The sequence below is a fragment of the Elgaria multicarinata genome, chromosome 7, assembly GCF_023053635.1.
Source record: "Elgaria multicarinata webbii isolate HBS135686 ecotype San Diego chromosome 7, rElgMul1.1.pri, whole genome shotgun sequence".
In the NCBI taxonomy this organism is placed as follows: domain Eukaryota; kingdom Metazoa; phylum Chordata; class Lepidosauria; order Squamata; family Anguidae; genus Elgaria; species Elgaria multicarinata.
This window is the reverse complement of record NC_086177.1, coordinates 57,759,941-57,780,000: the sequence shown is the minus strand read 5'-3', so window position 1 is coordinate 57,780,000 and position 20,060 is coordinate 57,759,941. Positions and strand designations below refer to the sequence as shown.

At 40.9% G+C, this 20,060-nt stretch overlaps 1 protein-coding gene across 1 annotated transcript in view; it reads right to left on the bottom strand.

The window, feature by feature from the left end:
• Window positions 1-20,060, bottom strand: part of LAMA3 (laminin subunit alpha 3) — a 184,312-nt gene that overhangs the window by 144,523 nt on the left and 19,729 nt on the right. The window contains exons 3-6 of the mRNA XM_063131300.1: window positions 8,223-8,340; window positions 6,764-6,882; window positions 4,437-4,607; window positions 762-859 (exon numbers count right to left, since the gene is read on the bottom strand). Of these exons, the coding sequence (XP_062987370.1) occupies window positions 762-859; window positions 4,437-4,607; window positions 6,764-6,882; window positions 8,223-8,340 (506 nt within the window). The remainder of the gene's footprint in view (window positions 1-761; window positions 860-4,436; window positions 4,608-6,763; window positions 6,883-8,222; window positions 8,341-20,060) is intronic.

The window sequence follows — 20,060 nt, the reverse complement described above, 5'->3', positions numbered from 1 at the left end:
GCGCCATCCCTCCCTGTCCCGTGTCGCCCTGCGCCATCCCTCCCTGTCCCATGTTGCCCTGCGCCATCCCAATCTCTCCTACCGGGTCTGGCCTTCCCCCCCCCGGGATCCCCCCCCGGCCCGATGGGCACAGCACTCATATGAGCGCTGTGCCCAGTCCGTGGCTTTTTCCAGCTACTCGCGAGTAGTGAGTGGCTGCAAAAAGCCACGGACCCTGCGGAAAAGGTGCACCATAAGCGAATTCGCTTATGGTGCGTTAGGGGAGGCTTCAGTGCGGCCTGGGCCCGGATTCCCCTGTGCGTCATGTGGACGCACAGCAGGGAAACTGGGCCTCAAAGCGCGCTAAGGCCTCGTCTAGCAAGGCCCTTAGAGAAAAGAGATTCATATAACAAATTTTACTGAATATGAAAACACGCTCAACACATATAATGGCTTCTTCATATTTGTTATTCCAAAATGTGTACATTTTGGAATATTTTATTGATGGCACAGTATTTTTCACCAAAGTATACAGATCAAAAGGCCAATTTGACACAGGTACAGGTGGCACAGACGCATGCAAGCCATTATCAGATGTTATAAAATACATCCACTTTCTGACACAGGGATCAATATCCCTCTCAGAAACAGTAATGTGCTAAATGGCCTTTAATGAATTCTGATTTTATGAGGAATATTGCATTAGGCATCATCATTTCACAACAATAAAGCAATCATTTTAGAAGCACAGTTCTTTTGATTGCACCATTAAGTTCCCTTACCTGTGTGAATCTGGATCACTTTTTGCATCACAGACATCAGCATGTCCATGGCAAACACACTGTCCACCAACGCTGATGTCTTTTATACTGTAGTAGTACTAGATAACAGAAACAAGATTGGTAGCTCAGTAACTGATTTGTTCTGTCCTCAGTTTCTTCTGTCCCTTGATGAACTCAAGCCCAGTTGTTCCAGGTAACATTATTTTGCTAAATCATTTTCTGGCATTCTCTTACGTTTTAACCAAAAATTAAACATCAGCTGACATATAGTGATGGTCCAAGCTTGGGATCTTATTTCTAACTTATTTCTTAATTTTTGTGAACCGCCCAGAGAGCTTCAGCTATTGGGCGGTATAAAAATGTAATAAATAAATAAATAAATAAATAAATAAAAATAACCATAGGTACTGGGTTGGGGTGCATCTAGGGGTCCCCAAGTTGGTTAAGATTTTGTTCTGGTTGCATTCCAACTTGTCCAAGACTTGACAAGTTATTCAGTATCTGGGATTGGATTTCCAATTTTGTTACATTCAGGATAGGAAGCACCTGCATACCACCCACGGTATACCAAAATTTAAGAAGTCCACTTTCATTACATAGTACCTACACATTTCCAAATCCTATTCAACTTGAGATCCTCAAAATGATGTGTTAGGTAACACCTTCCACGCCCATTTGGTGAAGACATGGTTTCAAACAGTCATAGGTTAACCATCTGTGGACACTGATTTGGCATTACAGCAGTATCAACTAAAGATGGAATGTGATAAAGGCAATTTCCTCCTCAATATTCATGACATTGACTAGGGGCCTAAGGTAATGTATACTTGCCTTATAAACTAAAATTGTTAGTCATTCTCCAGGAATGTTTAGTCATATGTCTTGTACACCTGATGGTTTTTCCAATATAATCCTGCAGGAGAGGTCAATCCTCAGGACTAAGAGTAAAGCTTCAATCCTATCTACCCTCAGTGGGACTTACTTCTGAGTAGACATGCACAGGTTTGCAAGGCTACTTTCCTATGCACACCAATTTGCGAGTAAATCCCATTGTATTCAGTGGATTTATTTCTGAGTAAATATACATAGTATTGGGCTAAAAGTAGTAATTTGCAAGCACTACTAACCCCAATGGTGTTCAGAGAGCTTAATAACTTGTTATCTTAGCACCACTCCCTGCCACCAATACACGCACGGCAGATAATGCTGTACTCAGTTTGGGCTGACTCAATGAAAATGTCAATAGTTATAACAACTTCTGTGTACAGTTAAGAAAGTGCAAGAAAGATTCCCCACCCTACCTGAGCTGAACTGATGTACAGTAGAAGGGAGAAGGCCAAAAGTAACCTTGTTGCCTTATCCTCAGTAACCAGGAAAGGCAAAAAGTTGCATCAGCAGGGGAGTTCATAGAATTATAGAATAGTAGAGTTGGAAGGGGCCTATAAAGCCATCGAGTCCAACCCCCCGCTGAATGCAGGAATCCACCCTAAAGCATACCCGACAGATGGTTGTCCAGCTGCCTCTTGTTTGTTTTTTTATCTTACAAAAAAATAAGATTATTTTTTTATCTTACAAATTCTGATATATATATATATATATATATATATATATATATATATATATATGAATTCCACTCTGTGTTTTCCTAGCAATTCTAGCATACTAGAATCTGGAGCAGTTGTAACCCAGGATTTATTGAAGACTCTTGCACTGTCTCTACACACAAGCTAGACCTGATCAGGTAGCCATTAAGTTGAGGTAGACCTCACTGTAAGTACTAGCTTGATGCTAATATTGTTGTGATAAAACCATAATCCGCTTAGACCACTTTTCTGCATTTTCCTGGGTCCCTAAGGGCTCTTACAATATGCATCCCACTCTTCTCTGATATAAAGCATGGCTTTACACAATACAAATCCTGTAGTGAACAGGGGGCCTGTGTCACTTGTGCTTCCCATTTTCATGCTTCTTCAGGAATGTTCAAAATAAGGGTTTTCCACCTCTGTTGGGAAATACGCATGTTCCTAATGATAAAGGCTACTCATACATTTTACGATGAGGAAATGTGGAATTCCCCATTTTGAAGGTATGTGAAAATAAGCAGGACAGGTCACTCATGCTTCCTGTTTAGTATAAAAAACCCTAGTCAATGTGTGGCATATCATTCCCTCCTGTTTTATATATAAGGAAGGGACTGGGGAGCTTTCTTTCTGCTGTACATGTTTGCTTTAGGGATCCTTTATAACTAAAAAGCAGCACAAATGGTCACAGAATCACTCAAAGAGAATTAACCAGGAGGTTATCAAGTACAGCCTCTTGCTCCCATTGCAAGTTCTTTTCATGCATCAACCCTCTACAGCAGTTTAACCCACCTCATGCATTCCATGTTCCAAGAGAACAACACTGATTTCCTTGTGCAGATAATAACTGGGCAAAAGCCCTCAAGGCAAAAACAAACTTATCTGTACAAATATAGAGATAATTGCTCAAAGGGAGAAGAGCTCATGTTTTGCATGTAGAAGGTCTCATTTTTTGTCATCTCCATTTTTTTTGTCATCTCCAATTTTTAAAAAAGGGTCTTGGGTAGGATAGCAGGGAAAGACATCTCCACCTAACCCTTTGTAGAGCCACTGCCAGTTAGAGCAGAGTGAACCGGACTAGACAAATCAATAGCCATGACTTCTTACAAAATCCCTCCATATGTAAGATCATGCAAACAGAAATACTTTTGACTTTTTGTTAGGCATTTAGTCCTCAAACAAGTAACCATAACATAATACATAATTGAGGTTTCTGTTCAAAAGTTTCCTCCTCCCTGTTTCTCATAAAGTCTTCAGCAAGAATGGAACAGGGAATTGGTATGTCCTATTTTGTCTAATCAATGGACCACCTTTTTGGCGTTGGTATCTGATATGTCTGTGGTTACATGTTATTCAGCAAAAGCTTTTTGTTTTGAGACTGTTGGATGCCACAATGTCTCTTTAACAAAGGGTTGTCTAACTCCGCTAATTGTTGGAGGTATCATACAATTAATTCTTCTTTTATTCATATGTTTTGGAAATGCCCCATAGTTGCCTCTTTGGGCGAGAAAGTCATCAGATGAATAAACTTTGTATTGGTAAGCGCTTTAATATTTTCTGATGTACATGTTCCCTTAAATTTCTTCTAGGAATATAACACACAGTTAGCATAAATGGATTTTTTATACCCACTGCTAAAAGACTAATACTACAATATTGGAAAGTTAAAAACTCACTGCCTATAATGTAATGGATTGAAGACCTAACAACACTAGCAACATTTGAAAGCGTGGTATATAGGCACCATTCACAAATGGTCTTATATTTGGATATCTGGTCTGTCTTTACTGAAGTGTAATTTGCTCCTTTTTTCTTTTTTTAAATGTTGTAATATTTGAAACTGAGGCCTTTAAAGTATGTAGTTACACTTGTGTTTTTTATTGTTTTATGTGGTTTAAAGTTATAATAAAAATGATTTTAAAATAAAGTTAATAGGGGAATGTATTCTCCCTCTCCTTCCCCAAGATAAAGCTAGCCTAAAACTGCACAAACATTTTGCAGATACAGAGATCTTTCCAGTAGCAGATCTCATGGGCTTCATGACTCTTCAGAGCCATTATGATTTCAATTCCATCAAAAGAGAAGATTTACTCACTCTGCGTGTCACTGTAGGATCCCGTTGAGCTTTAGATATCAAGTGTCCGAGAAGGGTATTGGTTCGGAGGAAATGTAAACGAATATTCGTTGCTTTAGTAAATTCTCTAAGTGCGGGAGAATGGGTGAAGTTTTTTGCTCCTGGACGACCATTTACCAAGGATATAACAATCTAATGAGAGGGAGAGACAGACAGAGATCAACTGTAAAACCACATACAAATTAATAGCGTTCTCTTGGGGGCTGCATTCCAGTAATAGGCAGGGCCTGAGGCAAAAGTGGGTAGGGCAGAAAAATCCACCCCAGCCCTAAATTCTATTGTTATCAATTTATAGTAAGAAGCATGCCCTACTATAAATGTAGAAAGTAATGACTGAAATTAAATGTCTACTCACTAATAAGGGCAAGCCTTTGCATGCCTACTCAGAAGTAAGCAGGACTGAATTACCGTACAGTTTCTACCCCGGCTCCACGCCGTCTACCATATAGGGAAAAGCTCTCATTTCTGATCAGCAGCTGATTAGAGACAATTGCTTCCCCCTGCAAAGCACTGAGAAAGGGAGCCAGCTGACTGGAGATAAGAGCTCTCCCCGACCACATGTCATGGGGGGAAGGATCAGGGCAAGATGCTGCCAGGCCTCTCCATTCCTGTCTCAAAGGATATTGAAGGAACCCTGTTCCATTTGCAATATGTAAGAATCCCCACTGTTGTCCACCTAACTGACTGGAACTCTATGTCCAGAAAAACCCCTAAGTGAAATGGTTTAATCCCTAATGAACTTTAAAGAATAGTTATAATTACTGCAAATATTAATAATAGTTATTTCCATTTCCTTAATCATCAATTGTGTTATTAAAAGATGAGTTGATACGAAAGATTTGACCAACACACAATGTTTTGGATTTGTAGTACAAAGAGTCATGATAGCTGGGAGCAAATGAGGGCTTCTGATTAATAGTTGTTTATGGCAGCAAGAAAATACTAAATGTTGTTGTGGAATTTCCCCATAAGCAAGAACAGGTTTTTCTACCGATTAAAGAAAATGCTTCGAAATTTTTTTTAACAAGAGCTCATTGTAGAATAATGCGCTGCACTAACTCAGAACTCAGTTCTTGGCACTATACTATTTTAGGAGCTGGCTGGAATCTTTACTCATGCTAATAAGCATTTATTAGTACAGGAAGTCCCAGTGTAAGGAAAAAGAAATTAACTTTATGAATGAATGAATGCTTACCAAGTCAAGACCAAGGTGTTTATTTAAATCAGAGGTGGGCAGGTTCAGGGGTCACATTGCCCCACCCCTGCCATTCCCACAATTGCTGTAACTGCTGCATTTACCACTGAATTTGCAGCTGTGGGAACAGCAAAAAAACACGAAATAAGGTTGTGAAGACCACATGCCTTGGCTTCCAAACAGAATTTCAAGGCTTCTGGGAGTGCAATTCTGCTTGCAAACAAGGCAGGTGCTCCCCTTTCAAAGTTGCCCTGATATCTGCTACTGCCACAGTAGATTCAACAGAGGCAGGGGGGCACAAAAACAGCCATGAGAGGGCCTCATGCAGCTTGCGAGATGCTCAGCCCTGATTGAGATCCTTCTCGGCCCATATAAAAATGTGAACAGACACAGTCCTTTTTAATGGAGAATGGTCACCTCAAAGTAACTGTTTTCCATCTTTCTTTACTTTTCCAAAAAGTCGTAACCAGTAGTTAAGCAAGGGGTGGTCAGTAGCACTTCTGATAGGTTTTTTTTTTGGGGGGGGGGGAGATTCAGGGCAAGCTTTCCCACATGAGGCAAGTTCTTCCTCAAAGCATTGTGGGAGAGGTGTCGCAGGAGATTGCCTCCAGGAAGGTAAGGAGGGGCAGGGTGCAACAGAGTAAAGGAAAGGAGGGTAGAATGGGAAGGGGAAGGGAGCGTGACACTGTGGCTGGAAGGCGAAGGAAGGTCATGATGTGTGAAGGAGAGCACATTGAGGGAAGAGACGGGGGGGGCAACACAGTAAGGAGAAGGGGTGCAACATGTCAGCACATGTGCAAAGTTGCCTCAGGGAGAGCTTGTAGCAGGGCTGGGGAGAATAGCCTGTAATCTCCAAATACTAGATCAATACATTCACCAAGACATCACAGAACAAGTGGATGAGTGAAATGGGCACCAATGGTAGATGCAGATAAAAGGAAGATTGTTCATTGTTCATTAAGAACCCATCTCCTGCCTTATAGGTTTGTTATGGTACAATTATTGAAATACTGTGTGCAAAATCTCTTAAACACCATCATCGAAAGGTGAAGTATTAAGCAATGTATGATTGCTATTGTTGTCTGGGACTTACCTCTCCATTTTCTAAAGGCACAATCCGAGAATATTCTGTAGAGCAAATGATGTCATCATCATTCCGAACACGAGCATTAGCTTCCTTTCCGAAACGTTCCCAACAGTCTGCCTTAGAATCTAATAGGGGGGAAAACACCTTTATCTCCGTCTCTGATATGTTTTAAGTGTGTTTCCTGGTCCTGGGAACACTGTTCACCAGTAACATGCAAGGTATCCTCCAGGCCCAACAGCAGCTTACACTAAGGAGAGGCAGCCTTGGTAACTCAGGTCCTGGCCCTTGACCTCCCCAAGGCCTGCTGTTATTCTTACAAAGTTATGTCAGGTAGTCATTTGGCTTATTCAAAGTTTTTCAAGGAGTTTGAGTCAGAGAAATGGTCAAGGAAAAAACAGGGCATGCAGTGCCCCCATTTGGTTAGGGATGGTCACTAATGCCCCAGCTTTGAAGAGGTCTGTATCCACCTCTTCTTCTTTTTTAACCTTGGGATATAATGGAAACAATTCAGCATGCGGTTAGGGACAAAAGTCCCACTGACATCAAATTAAGTCCCACTGACATCAACTTCTGCCTTAACTATGCATTATGCTCCAACCTTTCAGCCTGATCCTATGTAGAGGTTAGCATGCCTAAACCCATAAAATTTAATTGACTAAGGGTGCAATCCTACACATGTTTAGACAGAAAAAAGTCTGATAAATCCCAACATTCCCAAGCCAGCCATGTAGGACTTGTAGGATGAGTTGTAGGACATTTTTTCTGTCTAAACATGCATAGGATTACACCTTAACTCTACTACAAAGGATTGTGGCCTTCATCCCTAAAACATTTTCATTAAAAGGCTGTAAATATTTAGCCATCTGTTGTTAAATATTCATCTATAATTATGGTGAAGTTGTCACCAATACTTGGTCCTGGTTCAAATTTAATACTAAACCATGGGCTCTCATGTTCCCACTCTTCTCTCCATCTCTTTTGCATGTGAGGGGAGGAAACAGAATGTCTACTTAAAGTTTCAATAAACTGAAAATCCCCCTCTCATTTGAACTTGGAAATTATAGGTTACTAATTGCAGTTAGTTAACAAGGTTCTAAAAACACCGCTTGATCATAATTTGTTTGTCTTAATCACAGTTAGAAGAATAAACCACAGTTTGGATGTAACAGGACACTCTGGTTAATCCCAAATCAAAAATAGAAGCTTTCCATCTCCTTCCTTCACATATGGAGAAGACATGAATGCAAACCCATGGTTTAGTGGTATATCTGATGATAATTTGAAGATTGGTCTCTCCTGAACACAACTAGAGAGATTTTAGAATAAAAGATTTCATGATTCTGTAAGGTAGCACATATTCTTATGTTATTAACCTCCTATGGGGGAATCTCTACTACATCAAAACAATGTAAAGCCCTTCCTAAAAAATTCTAAAATTCTAAAATCTTTTAAAATTGATACTCACAGGCAAAATATTGCCACGGTGTATAGGTTCTTCCAAAGTCTATTGATCTTTCTAATACCCACAGATCTGGACGAGGAGAATTTGCAAACTTGATGAGGACATAGGCCACATGAAAGAACTGGTAATAAAATACATATAAAGACAATAAAAATATGCTGTGCTAATTCTATTAGTTCTTGAGAAAACAATAGGACAAGTAAAGAGGCATCTATTACAATAGATAGGCTAAGCACCTCCAGTGGAATTATATACAATTAGCTTTTGAAACTAGTTAACAAATTAAAACATGACCATGCTGACATTTGCTCTAATAGACCACCTAGTGTAATGCCCATGTCTCCATGTGCTAGTAGTCTGAAGGCCAAACTTTTCTTTGACACCTGCAATATCAGTACTCCAGAAGCTTTATGGAGGTTACTTTCCTTCAACACGACAGAGGACTTTTGGCCCTTGATTCCTTACACCCATTACTGCTGAATGATATTTGTTTCTTCCCCTCAGGCCTCAAGTCCACCTTTTCCCTCTCACCCCACATTTTAAAACCCTGATTTTCTTAGAGCCACTTCTTTTTCTCCTCTGCTGTTGCCTCAGAATGTTTGTGGTCTCCTGTACAACCATCTCTGCTGCAAAGCCCAAGGCCCTCCCTCTGTCCCCACCTTTGTATTTTTCTCCCTGTGTGCCTGCACAGTGTGCAGCTTTGTGGGAGCTGTAGTTCCCCAACTGCCTCAGGCTCCTGGCCAGGGTGCAGAAACATACTGTTTGGCTATTAAAGCTCAAGCTTTGAACTTTCTCAAACATTCACAATTTTCTGCACATTTACTCAGCTCAAGCTTCAGTTTAAAAAATGAACAAAATCAGTCAGGTAGATCTCTAGTAATAAATATTACACTAACATATTCTTATATAGATGTAATTCAGTGTTCAACTAGTTCAAAGTTTTAGAACAAGCTTTAAAAAAGTGGAGAGCTACTCAATTAAATAGAATCCCAGTTTACAAGACAATATCCATAGTGTAACATTTGGGCAGTGACCACAGTAAATGTTAACCCAATGTATTCAAAATGAAGCAAAAAATACACTGAAATGCCAAAATCGTAGGTGAGCCTTGTGTTTTCACATAAAGAGGGTGGCAGAGCAGAAACTGAACTTGAATTTCTTGGATTCCTAGCCTTACCATCTTGATGTTCTAGCCACTCTGGCACCATCCATAGCCATGCCCCATGCTCAGCAAGTTCATCTCCACTTACTGCGCTCTGGTGCAAGCCCTAGTCCAGTTAATGGCATTGAGGGCCTTCTTGGTGGCTGCTCCCAGGATCTGGTACTCCTTGCTAGACCTGTCTCTGATGACCTTACACCAGCAAGCAAAGACATTTTTATTAGACAGTCCATTGTCACCTAAGCCGACCTTTAAAGATATTGCCATCAGTTTTAAGGTTGTTGTTTTTAGGGGGGTAATGTCTTTCCTTCTTTTTTATGTTATTTACTCATTTATTTTATTGTTGGCTTATTCTCCTTATATTATATTTTACTGTATCTGCATTATTGCTATTAGCCGCTTTCAGCACCATTTGGTGGAAAGGTAGGATCCGAATGCAACAAACAAAAAACAGTTTTTGTTCTATCGGGGAAAAATGTTTACAGTACATTATTTACTTCATGTGACTCACTGAATAAGAGGCTTAAGGTGCAATTTTATGCATGTTTAGACAGAAAAATGTCTTATAACTCCAAGCATTCCCCATCCAGTATAGGAATAAATTCACTGTCCTTTCAAAATGCACTCAGCTCTGATTTGGGGACTAACTACATGTAGAGTGGCCACTTATGCATCAACACACACACACACACACACACACACACACACACACACAGAAAATATATCACCAAAAAAAAAGGCAAAAAAGGACTCCAATTTACATAACATTTCCGTATGCAAATGTATAGCACAATATATAGACACAAATAAAAATATAATACATCTTGCCGCTATAATGGAGAAGACTGACTAGGCAACTTGTCTGCCTTGCTCAGTCTGCTATCCAGGTGCTGCTAACTGTTGGTGGGCAACTTCAAGGCCACTGCTGCTCAACCTCCTTGTAATTCTTTGGACAGGACAGCTTCAAATAGAGGAATGTCCTCTGTAAAGTAGGACACCTGGCCTCCTTAACTATATGTGATGCTAAATGTGTTGCTGCCAATTGCTTCAGGGTTTTTTGTTTATTTAATAGTAAGCACTGAGGAGGCGGGCTGGTTTTTATTGAAACAGCAGCATACAGAAAGGAGAGGTTTTACCCTTCGCTCTCCAGCTGTGTTCTTCATGAAAACCACTCCTTTGTACTGCAATTAATGATAAGAGAAAAAGATTCCTGAAGAGGAGGGCTGCAGATGTGGGAAGTATCCATGCTTCTCCAAGCAAAAGCTCCGCTTCAGACAGGAGGGTGAGAAAGGGGATGGTATTTTTGCTGGCATTTAGCATCAGATTAAAAGTAAGCCTTACACCCACTTGTAAGACTTGCTGCTCACATCACATGTACACACACTGTGGCCAAAAGACTTAATGTGTGAAGCCATCTTAAATCTCAGAGAAAATCCACTGTTATGAAACACCAAAAGAACATAAATACTGTAATTTAAACAAAATACCCATTTAATCACAAAGACAAGGATTTTACATGGAACTATAGTCCTGAAACTACCATGAATGAGAATTCAGTGAAGCTGCTGTAAGCAATTTTAACACTGCGCCCTTTGGCTCCAATCTTCCTAACTCTTCCATCAACACCAATTTTAGTGGTATTTTACTTGGAACAGTGTATTAAGGCCTGGCCTATTTATTTCTTTAACATCAAAGAGAATAATTAACAGCGCTGAAGCCTACACTTGATGAAGAGAAGTCAATACAAGGGATGGCTGTTACCTGTCCCATACTTTCTAGTGCTGAATTTTTGTAACCATTTCCCAAACGAATAGAGTAGGCTCTCTGTGAAGCACCAATGAACCAATAGATACAAACCAAACCATAACAACACACTCTTCAAAGACATAATAAAAACAAATGATAAAAGATTCATTACAAAAAGCTACTAAATCAAATTCTAAAATATCATTTTTCTGCTCTTGGGAAAAAATAAACTAAATTGGGATCAGTGGGAGAGATTTCCACGTCCCAAGCCATTTCAGCCTTCTGTGGCCAGGGTGAGAAGTGAGGGGGCGGTGTTTTCTTCTTTTCAAGCAGTTTCTTTTTCTTTTTCTTTCTTTTGCTAAATGGTAGAACAACATCAGCTCCAGGCTGGTGTAATTCAGAGGTCTGATTTGTGGACATGTTGGGAAAACAAGGCTTTGGATCCTGTTTCAGGCTCCACTACCAGTGGGAACATCTGTACTTCTATAGGGCAGAGTCATCAAAGGAATTCCTCTCCCCGGCTCCTCCCAAGCCCCTGGTAGCTAGAGTGACCATATGAAAAGGAGGACAGGGCTCCTGTATCTTTAACAGTTGTATAGAAAAGAGAATTTCAGCAGGTGTCATTTGTATGCATGCAGCACCTGGTGAAATTCCCTCTTTATCACAACAGTTAAAGCTTCAGGAGCCCTTCCTTCCTTTTCATATGGTCACCCTACCGGTAGCTTCCATGCCAGGAGTGGGGTTTAGAGAGTGGGCAGGGCCTGCATATAGCTCTGCTGCAAGTGCTTCTGAAGAGAATCTCAGGAGACAAACCTCAGGAGTATGTGGTACCCTCCGAAGTGTTTCCTCAGATGAATCTAGTACTTCCTACACACTTGTTCCTTCAAAGGAGTGCAACCTCATCCAGGTCAGGCAACTGACCTATTTTCTAGGCCTGTGATCCATCCACCCACAGTGCTTCTGCCTTGACAGGATTCAAACTTAGTTTGATTGGGCCAGATTGGGAAACGCCATGAGCGAGCCGGATTAGACCCGTGGGATGGAGGTTGTTCTACACTCACTGGGCCTCTGAGGTAGTTGGGCCATGCCACCAGCAGAGCAGCACTTCTACACTAACCCCTTCAGCCAGCATTTAGCTGGGGGTTGGAGTGTTCCACTTAGTGTAGATTTTCCTTGTATAAATCAGAACCTAAAATCCAAGAGTAGGATTTTAAGGATAAAGATATCTGAAGTGCATGTCTTTTGAAAATGTTATTTTTGTAATTCTTAGAATCCCTGTTTGGAGATCTAACTTTGCAGTACAGTAATATAGTTTTTACCTTTTACATCTGCTCAGCAAGTCAGCAAGTATAGCTAATTCAATAATAACACAGTATGAACAAGCTGTATTTTTTCATTTGTCATGATTTGGAAAATATTATATTAAAACATATTGTACCATCAATAACTAGTGGCACCATTTTAGGTTTCAGTAAGTGGGTAGGGATGAGGGGGGACAAAATTCAACAAAGCCCAAAGGCCCTATTTCTCCCTTCCCATACTGGCCTTTCCAAAATTGCGCCCCTATATAAAACTGCCAAAAAGTTTCACCGGTACATTCAGTTGTCTGCCAAAGCATTTCAGCACCAATAAATAATTTGATCTAAAAATGGTCCTGTGGCACCTTGAAAAATAGCATATTTATTGAGGCTAGTATAAGACTACACTGGAAGTCAGAAGATATGCAAGGATAGAGTAAAAGCCACAAGAAGACAAAAGGCTAATAAATGAAGTGCAAACCGTTCATCGTTTTCCCCCCCAGCCCTGGGTTTCCCCCATGGCTCCTCACCACCTGCCAGCTGGGAGCAATGCAAGAGTCCAGACTCCTGTGCTGCTTCCGGAACTGCAATTACCTCATGATTCTCATCACCTCAGGCACTGCTATAATGTGCCTAATGAGGTTTTTGGAGGGTGTGTGTGTTAGCTTTTAAAGAATGAAAGGCAGAATATAAACATCTAATAATGATGGTGAGAATAAACCATGGATAAGCACTGTGTCAATAGGGACCACAATGATGTGCAACATTTGTAATTCCTACTTATTTTAGCATTTCTGCCATTCGTATTGCATTAGTTCAGTATCTGAAATTAGGCAACATTCTCTTACTTAGATTGCTTGAACATAATGAATGGAGAATAAGGATTCAATCATAGTCTTCTGTATTTCCCCCATCATATACAATATTATTTATGAACACTTGAAATCTGCCAAATAAAAACAGACTGCTTGCTCTCAGACATAGAAAATTAAGGCTGAAATCTTAAGCATAGAGCAATCAGAATTAGGGAACCTGTAGCCCTCCAGAATGGACTACAGCTCCTATCATTTCTAACCATTGGGCATGCTGGCTAGATCTGATGGGAGTTAGAGTCCGGCAACATCTGGAGGGTTTCAGGTTCCCATCCAGCAAGGGCCCATTGAATTCAGAGGGCGTTACTTCTGAGTAAACATGCTTAGGATTCTGTCATACATAATGCTTTCATACTCAAAATCAGTCATAAAAGAACAATCATATTAAGCAAACAAGCATTTTGCTTATGTACGATACATTTAAAAAAATCAGATTAACAATATTTGACTTTCCTGGTTGTATAAACATCAATTTCTATTCAAAGAAGTTGAAGCATTTATCTATCTTTCATCAAGAATAAATCTGCTGGCATCTAGTATGCAGTTATATAAAAATAAATGTCAAATAAATTGTAAGCCATACACATGTTTAAACTATCAAGCCACTTTAAGTGTTTAGATTCTGAACCACTTCTTTATTTAAAAGATTTCTATGCAGCCTTTCATCAGCTCAATGTGGCTCACATTAAAAAAAAAATACAAACAGGAATATGAAAACCAACTATACCAACAAACATGCACAAATCAGTACAACTTAACTTGTCTGTGGATCTTATTGTATTAAATGAATCCTGTAAATATTCCATAGAATCATAGAATCATAGAATAGCAGAGTTGGAAGGGGCCTACAAGGCCATCGAGTCCAACCCCCTGCTCAATGCAGGAATCCACCCTAAAGCATCCCTGACAGATGGTTGTCCAGCTGCCTCTTGAATGCCTCTAGTGTGGGAGAGCCCACAACTTCCCTAGGTAGCTGATTCCACTGTCGCACTGCTCTAACAGTCAGGAAGTTTTTCCTGATGTCCAGCCGGAATCTGGCTTCCTTTAACTTGAGCCCGTTATTCCGTGTCCTGCACTCTGGGAGAATCGAGAAGAGATCCTGGCCCTCCTCTGTGTGACAACCTTTTAAGTATTTGAAGACTGCTATCAGGTCTCCCCTCAATCTTCTCTTCTCCAGGCTAAACATGCCCAGTTCTTTCAGTCTCTCTTCATAGGGCTTTGTTTCTAGACCTCTGATCATCCTCGTTGCCCTCTTCTGAACACGCTCCAGCTTGTCTGCGTCCTTCTTGAATTGTGGAGCCCAGAACTGGACGCAATACTCTAGATGAGGCCTAACCAGGGCCGAATAGAGAGGAACCAGTACCTCACGTGATTTGGAAGCTATACTTCTATTAATGCAGCCCAAAATAGCATTTGCCTTTCTTGCAGCCATATCGCACTGTTGGCTCATATTCAGCTTGTGATCTACAACAATTCCAAGATCTTTCTCATTTGTAGTATTGCTGAGCCAAGTGTCCCCCATCTTGTAACTGTGCATTTGGTTTCTATTCCCTAAATGTAGAACTTGGCATTTATCCCTATTAAATTTCATTCTGTTGTTTTCAGCCCAGCACTCCAGCCTATCAAGATCACTTTGAAGTTTGTTTCTGTCTTCCAGGGTATTAGCTATCCCACCCAATTTGGTGTCATCTGCAAATTTGATCAGCGTTCCCTGCACCTCCTCGTCCAAATCATTAATAAAAATGTTGAAGAGCACTGGGCCCAGGACTGAGCCCTGCGGCACCCCACTCGTTGCCTCTCCCCAGTTTGAGAAGGTTCCATTGATAAGTACTCTTTGAGTCCAATTCTGTAGCCAACTGTGGATCCACCTAATAGTTGTTCCATCTAGCCCACTTTTAGCTAGTTTGTTAATCAGAATGTCATGTGGTACTTTGTCAAAAGCTTTGCTGAAGTCAAGATATATGACATCCACAGCATTCCCACAGTCCACAAGGGAGGTTATCCTATCAAAAAATGAGATCAAATTAGTCTGACAGGATTTGTTCCTGACAAATCCATGTTGGCTTCTAGTAATCACTGCATTGATTTCAAGGTGTTTACAGATTGACTTCTTTATAATCTGCTCCAGAATTTTCCCAGGGATGGATGTCAGGCTGACTGGTCTGTAGTTCCCAGGTTCCTCCTTTTTGCCCTTTTTGAAGATAGGGACAACGTTAGCCCTCCTCCAGTCGTCCGGCACCTCACCCGTCTTCCATGATTTTGCAAAGATAATAGACAAAGGTTCTGAGAGTTCTTCCGCTAGCTCCTTCATTACTCTTGGATGCAGTTCATCGGGCCCTGGGGATTTGAACTCATTCAAGGAAATTAGGTGTTCTTTGACCATTTGTTTATCAATCTCAAACTGCAATCCTGCCCCCTCAACTTCTGCTTCACTTTTTCCAGGGGGGTCATAGATCCGCTTTTGGGAGAAGACCGAGGCAAAGTAGGAATTGAGCACTTCAGCCTTTTGTTTGTCGTCTGTTATCAATTTGCCATCCTCATTAAGCAGTTGAACCACCATTTCTTTCCTCTGTCTTTTACTACTCACGTATCTGAAGAAAGCCTTTTTATTGCTTTTAGCATCCCTCGCTAATCTCAGCTCATTCACAGCTTTAGCCTTCCTGACGCCATTTCGGCACTTCTGCGCCACTTGTCTGTACTCTTCTTTTGTAGCCTGGCCTTCCTTCCACTTCCTATATGTATCCCTTTTTGTTTTCAGTTCATCAATAAGCTTTTTGTGGAGCCACATTGGTTTCCTCTGTTGTCTTCTATCTTTTCTCCTTGTTGGAATTGTTTGTAACTGTGCCTTTAAAATTTCATTTTTTAGATACTCCCACCCATCCTGCACTCCTTTTCTTTTTAGGCTCCCTTGCCACGGGACCTTACTTATTATAGTTCTGAGTTTATTAAAATCAGCTTTCCTAAAATCCAGAGTACGTGTATGGCTACGCTCGACTTTTGTCTCCTTCCTAATCAAGAATTCAAGTATGACGTGGTCACTTTCCCCCAGAGTTCCCGTAACTGCCACTTTATCCACTAAGTCATCCCTATTGGTCAATAACAAGTCAAGGATTGCTGACCCTCTAGTTCCTTCCACCACTTTCTGTAGGAGAAAGTTATCACCCATACATGTCAGGAATTTCTTGGAAGGGCCGCTTTTGGCAGTAATGGTCTCCCAACAGATATCAGGGTAATTGAAGTCCCCCATCACTACTACATCACACTTCCTTGAAACACTGGCAATTTGTTTCTCAAAAGTTTCATCCTCGTCTTCTCCTTGATTGGGTGGTCGGTAGTAGACTCCGATTATCATATTCTTTTTATTCCTAGCCCCATTTATTTTAATCCAGACGCTCTCGACGGGGCTCCCAATCTCATCCGCCTGTATTTCTGTGCAGGGATAGGTATTTTTAACATATAGTGCAACTCCACCTCCCTTTCTATTTCTTCTGTTCTTTTTGAACAAGTTATATCCTTCAATTGCTATATTCCAGTCATGGGAGTCATCCCACCAAGTTTCAGTTATACCTATCAAGTCGTATTTGCCTTCATGTAATAAGAGTTCAAGTTCATTCTGTTTGTTTCCCATGCTCTGGGCATTAGTATATAGACATCGAAGACCATGTGTTTTATAGTCTGGCTTTGTTCCAACATATGTCCAATCATAATTTACTGTGTCAGGCTCAATCCGCTTTTCAATTTTTTTTCATTGCCACAAAAGTTGGTGACGCAAATGCAAAGCAGACTATTAAAGATACATAGAAGATTTAGGACGCAAACCTGTGTTGATGGCCAACAGCCTACAAACTTGGAGGCTGCCGAGTATCCAATGCAGGTGGCTGCAGGGTGGAGGCGATCTTTGCTTCTGTAATCCAGCCTCCCTGCATTTCTGCTAGATGGGCGATTTCACCCGTCTAGCAATAGTGCTTCAGAATGGGAGGGAAGGAAGCTGGGATGTCCATAGAATTCAGCCTCCCAGTCTCCTCTCCTCCCTTACTACCAACACCCTGGGAATGCCCCCTTTTCTCTGTCTCTGCACTTCGTTTACCGAGCGCAGAGAGGTAGCTGGCATGGTTCTCACCATACTGGCTAGGAGGGGGAGGGGAGCATGATTTCCTGGCTCTGATCTTGTAGCCAGGAAGCCGACCAATTCTACGGCCCATCCAGATGCGACCTTGGAGCCAGGAAACCATACTCCCTTCTCCTAGCCAGTGTAGAGAGCATGTTTTCTCATTCAACTACAAAATATTCAAACTCCCAATGTCTTTTAGACTATACCATCCAATTATATTTTTACAAAGTTCCTCAGGCGATAGGACCCTTTAATATAGACATATTTTACATGTTGAAGTCAACATAGGACGACGTGGCTCAGTAGCAGAGCACAGGCTTTGCATGCAAAAAGTCTCAGATTCAATCCCCAGCATGGGCTGGTTGGGCTGGGAAAAATCCTGCCTGAAAACTTGGAGAGCTGCTGCCAGTCAGTATCGACAATACCAGGCTAAATGAACCAAGGGTCTAACTCAATATTAGTCACCTTCCTATGTAACAAGAGTCAACCGTGAATGTGATGTGACCTGTCAAACAAATTTCATTAATGCTTTATATGTTCATAGCATGACACTTTGCCCTGAAGGTTCTTTGATATTCACAGATTTATTGAAACACAAAAATATGATTCAATAAATTCCCACCAATCCCAGCATATTTCAGGCTGTACAGCCTGTCTGTTGGGGTATATTGTTTATCAAATGTAGTTGTAAGATAAATATTCAGCTGTATTTTTTCTTTGTATTTTCAATAAAATATATTGAATATATTTTGTATATGTATAGGATTGAAATACTGTCTATTTTCAATACGGAGTTATGCAGACATAATGCTGCATTTATTCCAGGATTGTACCGCAGTCTTCACTAACAGGCCACATGACATTCACCTGCTCCCGCGGTGATCTCGGCTCCACCTCTCAGTTTTCCCAGAATATCGCTGACTACTTTTGTCACAGTTTTTTTGGCTCTCTCGCATCCATTGTGAAGAACGTTTGTGATGTGACACACACCCCTTTGCGAGGTCGTTGCTGTTCGTTGTGAGTTCTGGAATCAGTGAACAGCCAATTAGCTGTGAGGGGCAAGTGCATGGGTATTGGTGTGTTTTACCGTGGAGTGGGTTTATTTACATAAAAAAACAACAACAAAAAACCCACAAATATATCTCTGCACAGGAGTGCATGTTTGACGGAGTTCCTATTCCCCATGTGTTGCTGTGTATCTGCGCTAGTGCGCATCCCTCACGAGTAATTAATTGTTAATTATTATTATTTATTGCATTTGTATACCGCCCCATAGCCAAAGCTCTCTGGGCAGTTGACATAATTTTAGGTGTAGAAAGGGCCAAAAGACTGTGGAATAATGCACACCAAGAAGATGCTAAAAGAGTGTTTAAAAAAACCTAGAAGAATATCAATAGCATACAAAAATCACATACGCACACACTGGAAGTCAAAACTTCCACAAGATGTGGGTGTATGTGTGCACTTTGTATGTTTTATGTACAGAATTTTGAATCAAAATAAAAAAAAATCTTATATTTACTAAATCACATGTATGCTAATTGCAGCAGCAATATGTATTCAGAAATTCAGTATGAGAATTCCTATGAGATTCCATAGCTGTTTATTGCTTGAAGCACTGAGGTCCTTCTGGCAAGGAAACATCTAATAGTGATCTTATCCCTGCCCAATAGGAATAGGATTTAACCATTATCCAGGGGAAGACTGCAAATGTGCCCGATTGAAAGATACCAACCTGTAGCTGTAGAAAGAAAGGAAGAAAGCCAAATCTAAATCAGAGGGCCAATCTAGACATGATATTAAGTGCATGACTGTCCCTTGCATGCTTGGTTTTGTTTACTAAGGCCCTTTTTAACACCTAAGAGTTATCCCAGGAAAATGGAGGGATTTGAATGCACAGGAATGATCCTGGGACAATCCTGGAATATAGGGCTGGTGTAGAAATGTCCTAAATAGACCCAAGGCTAACATTTGCCCCAAATGGAAAGCTATCGTTGGTGCTAAGAGCAGCATGCCAAAATTTCATATGGCCAAGAGCCACAATACAACAGCTTCTGACCCTGCTCTCCTGGCACTGTACTTCTCCTTTCCTCCCATCCAAACAACCCATCCCATGCCATGCTTCTCCCTCTTTGGCATCCCCCAGCATCTAGTCAGGTGTCTTCTCCTTAATTCTCTTCTCCAGCCTGGCTTATCATCCATCGGAACACCCTACCTTGGAGCTCTACAGGACTGTGCCTCTGCCTGCTGCCTGAGTCACTCCTGACTCCTACTAGATTCCCTTGCCCCTACCACAGGGATTATGAAGGAAAACATTTAAATCACACACTCCTGCCTGTATAGAACATTTTCTTCCTCAATTCCTTTGCTTGAACTTAATGCCTTGAAACTTATAAGTCCTACATTTGCTCATAAACCTCCAGAGTCTGGTCACAGCATATCTCTGTAGGCCCATCTTCTTTGTATTTAGTGCTCAAAACGGACCAATTCAGTTACACAGGAATTTGTGTAAATAAATAAACAAACACCATCACATTTTAAAATTTAAAATCCATGGTTTGATAAACATTTGCAACACTAGAAACCTTGGGGAAAGTGCCACAACTCTAGAGAACACATATTATCCATAAAATAAAAGCCTCATGTAAAAACCAC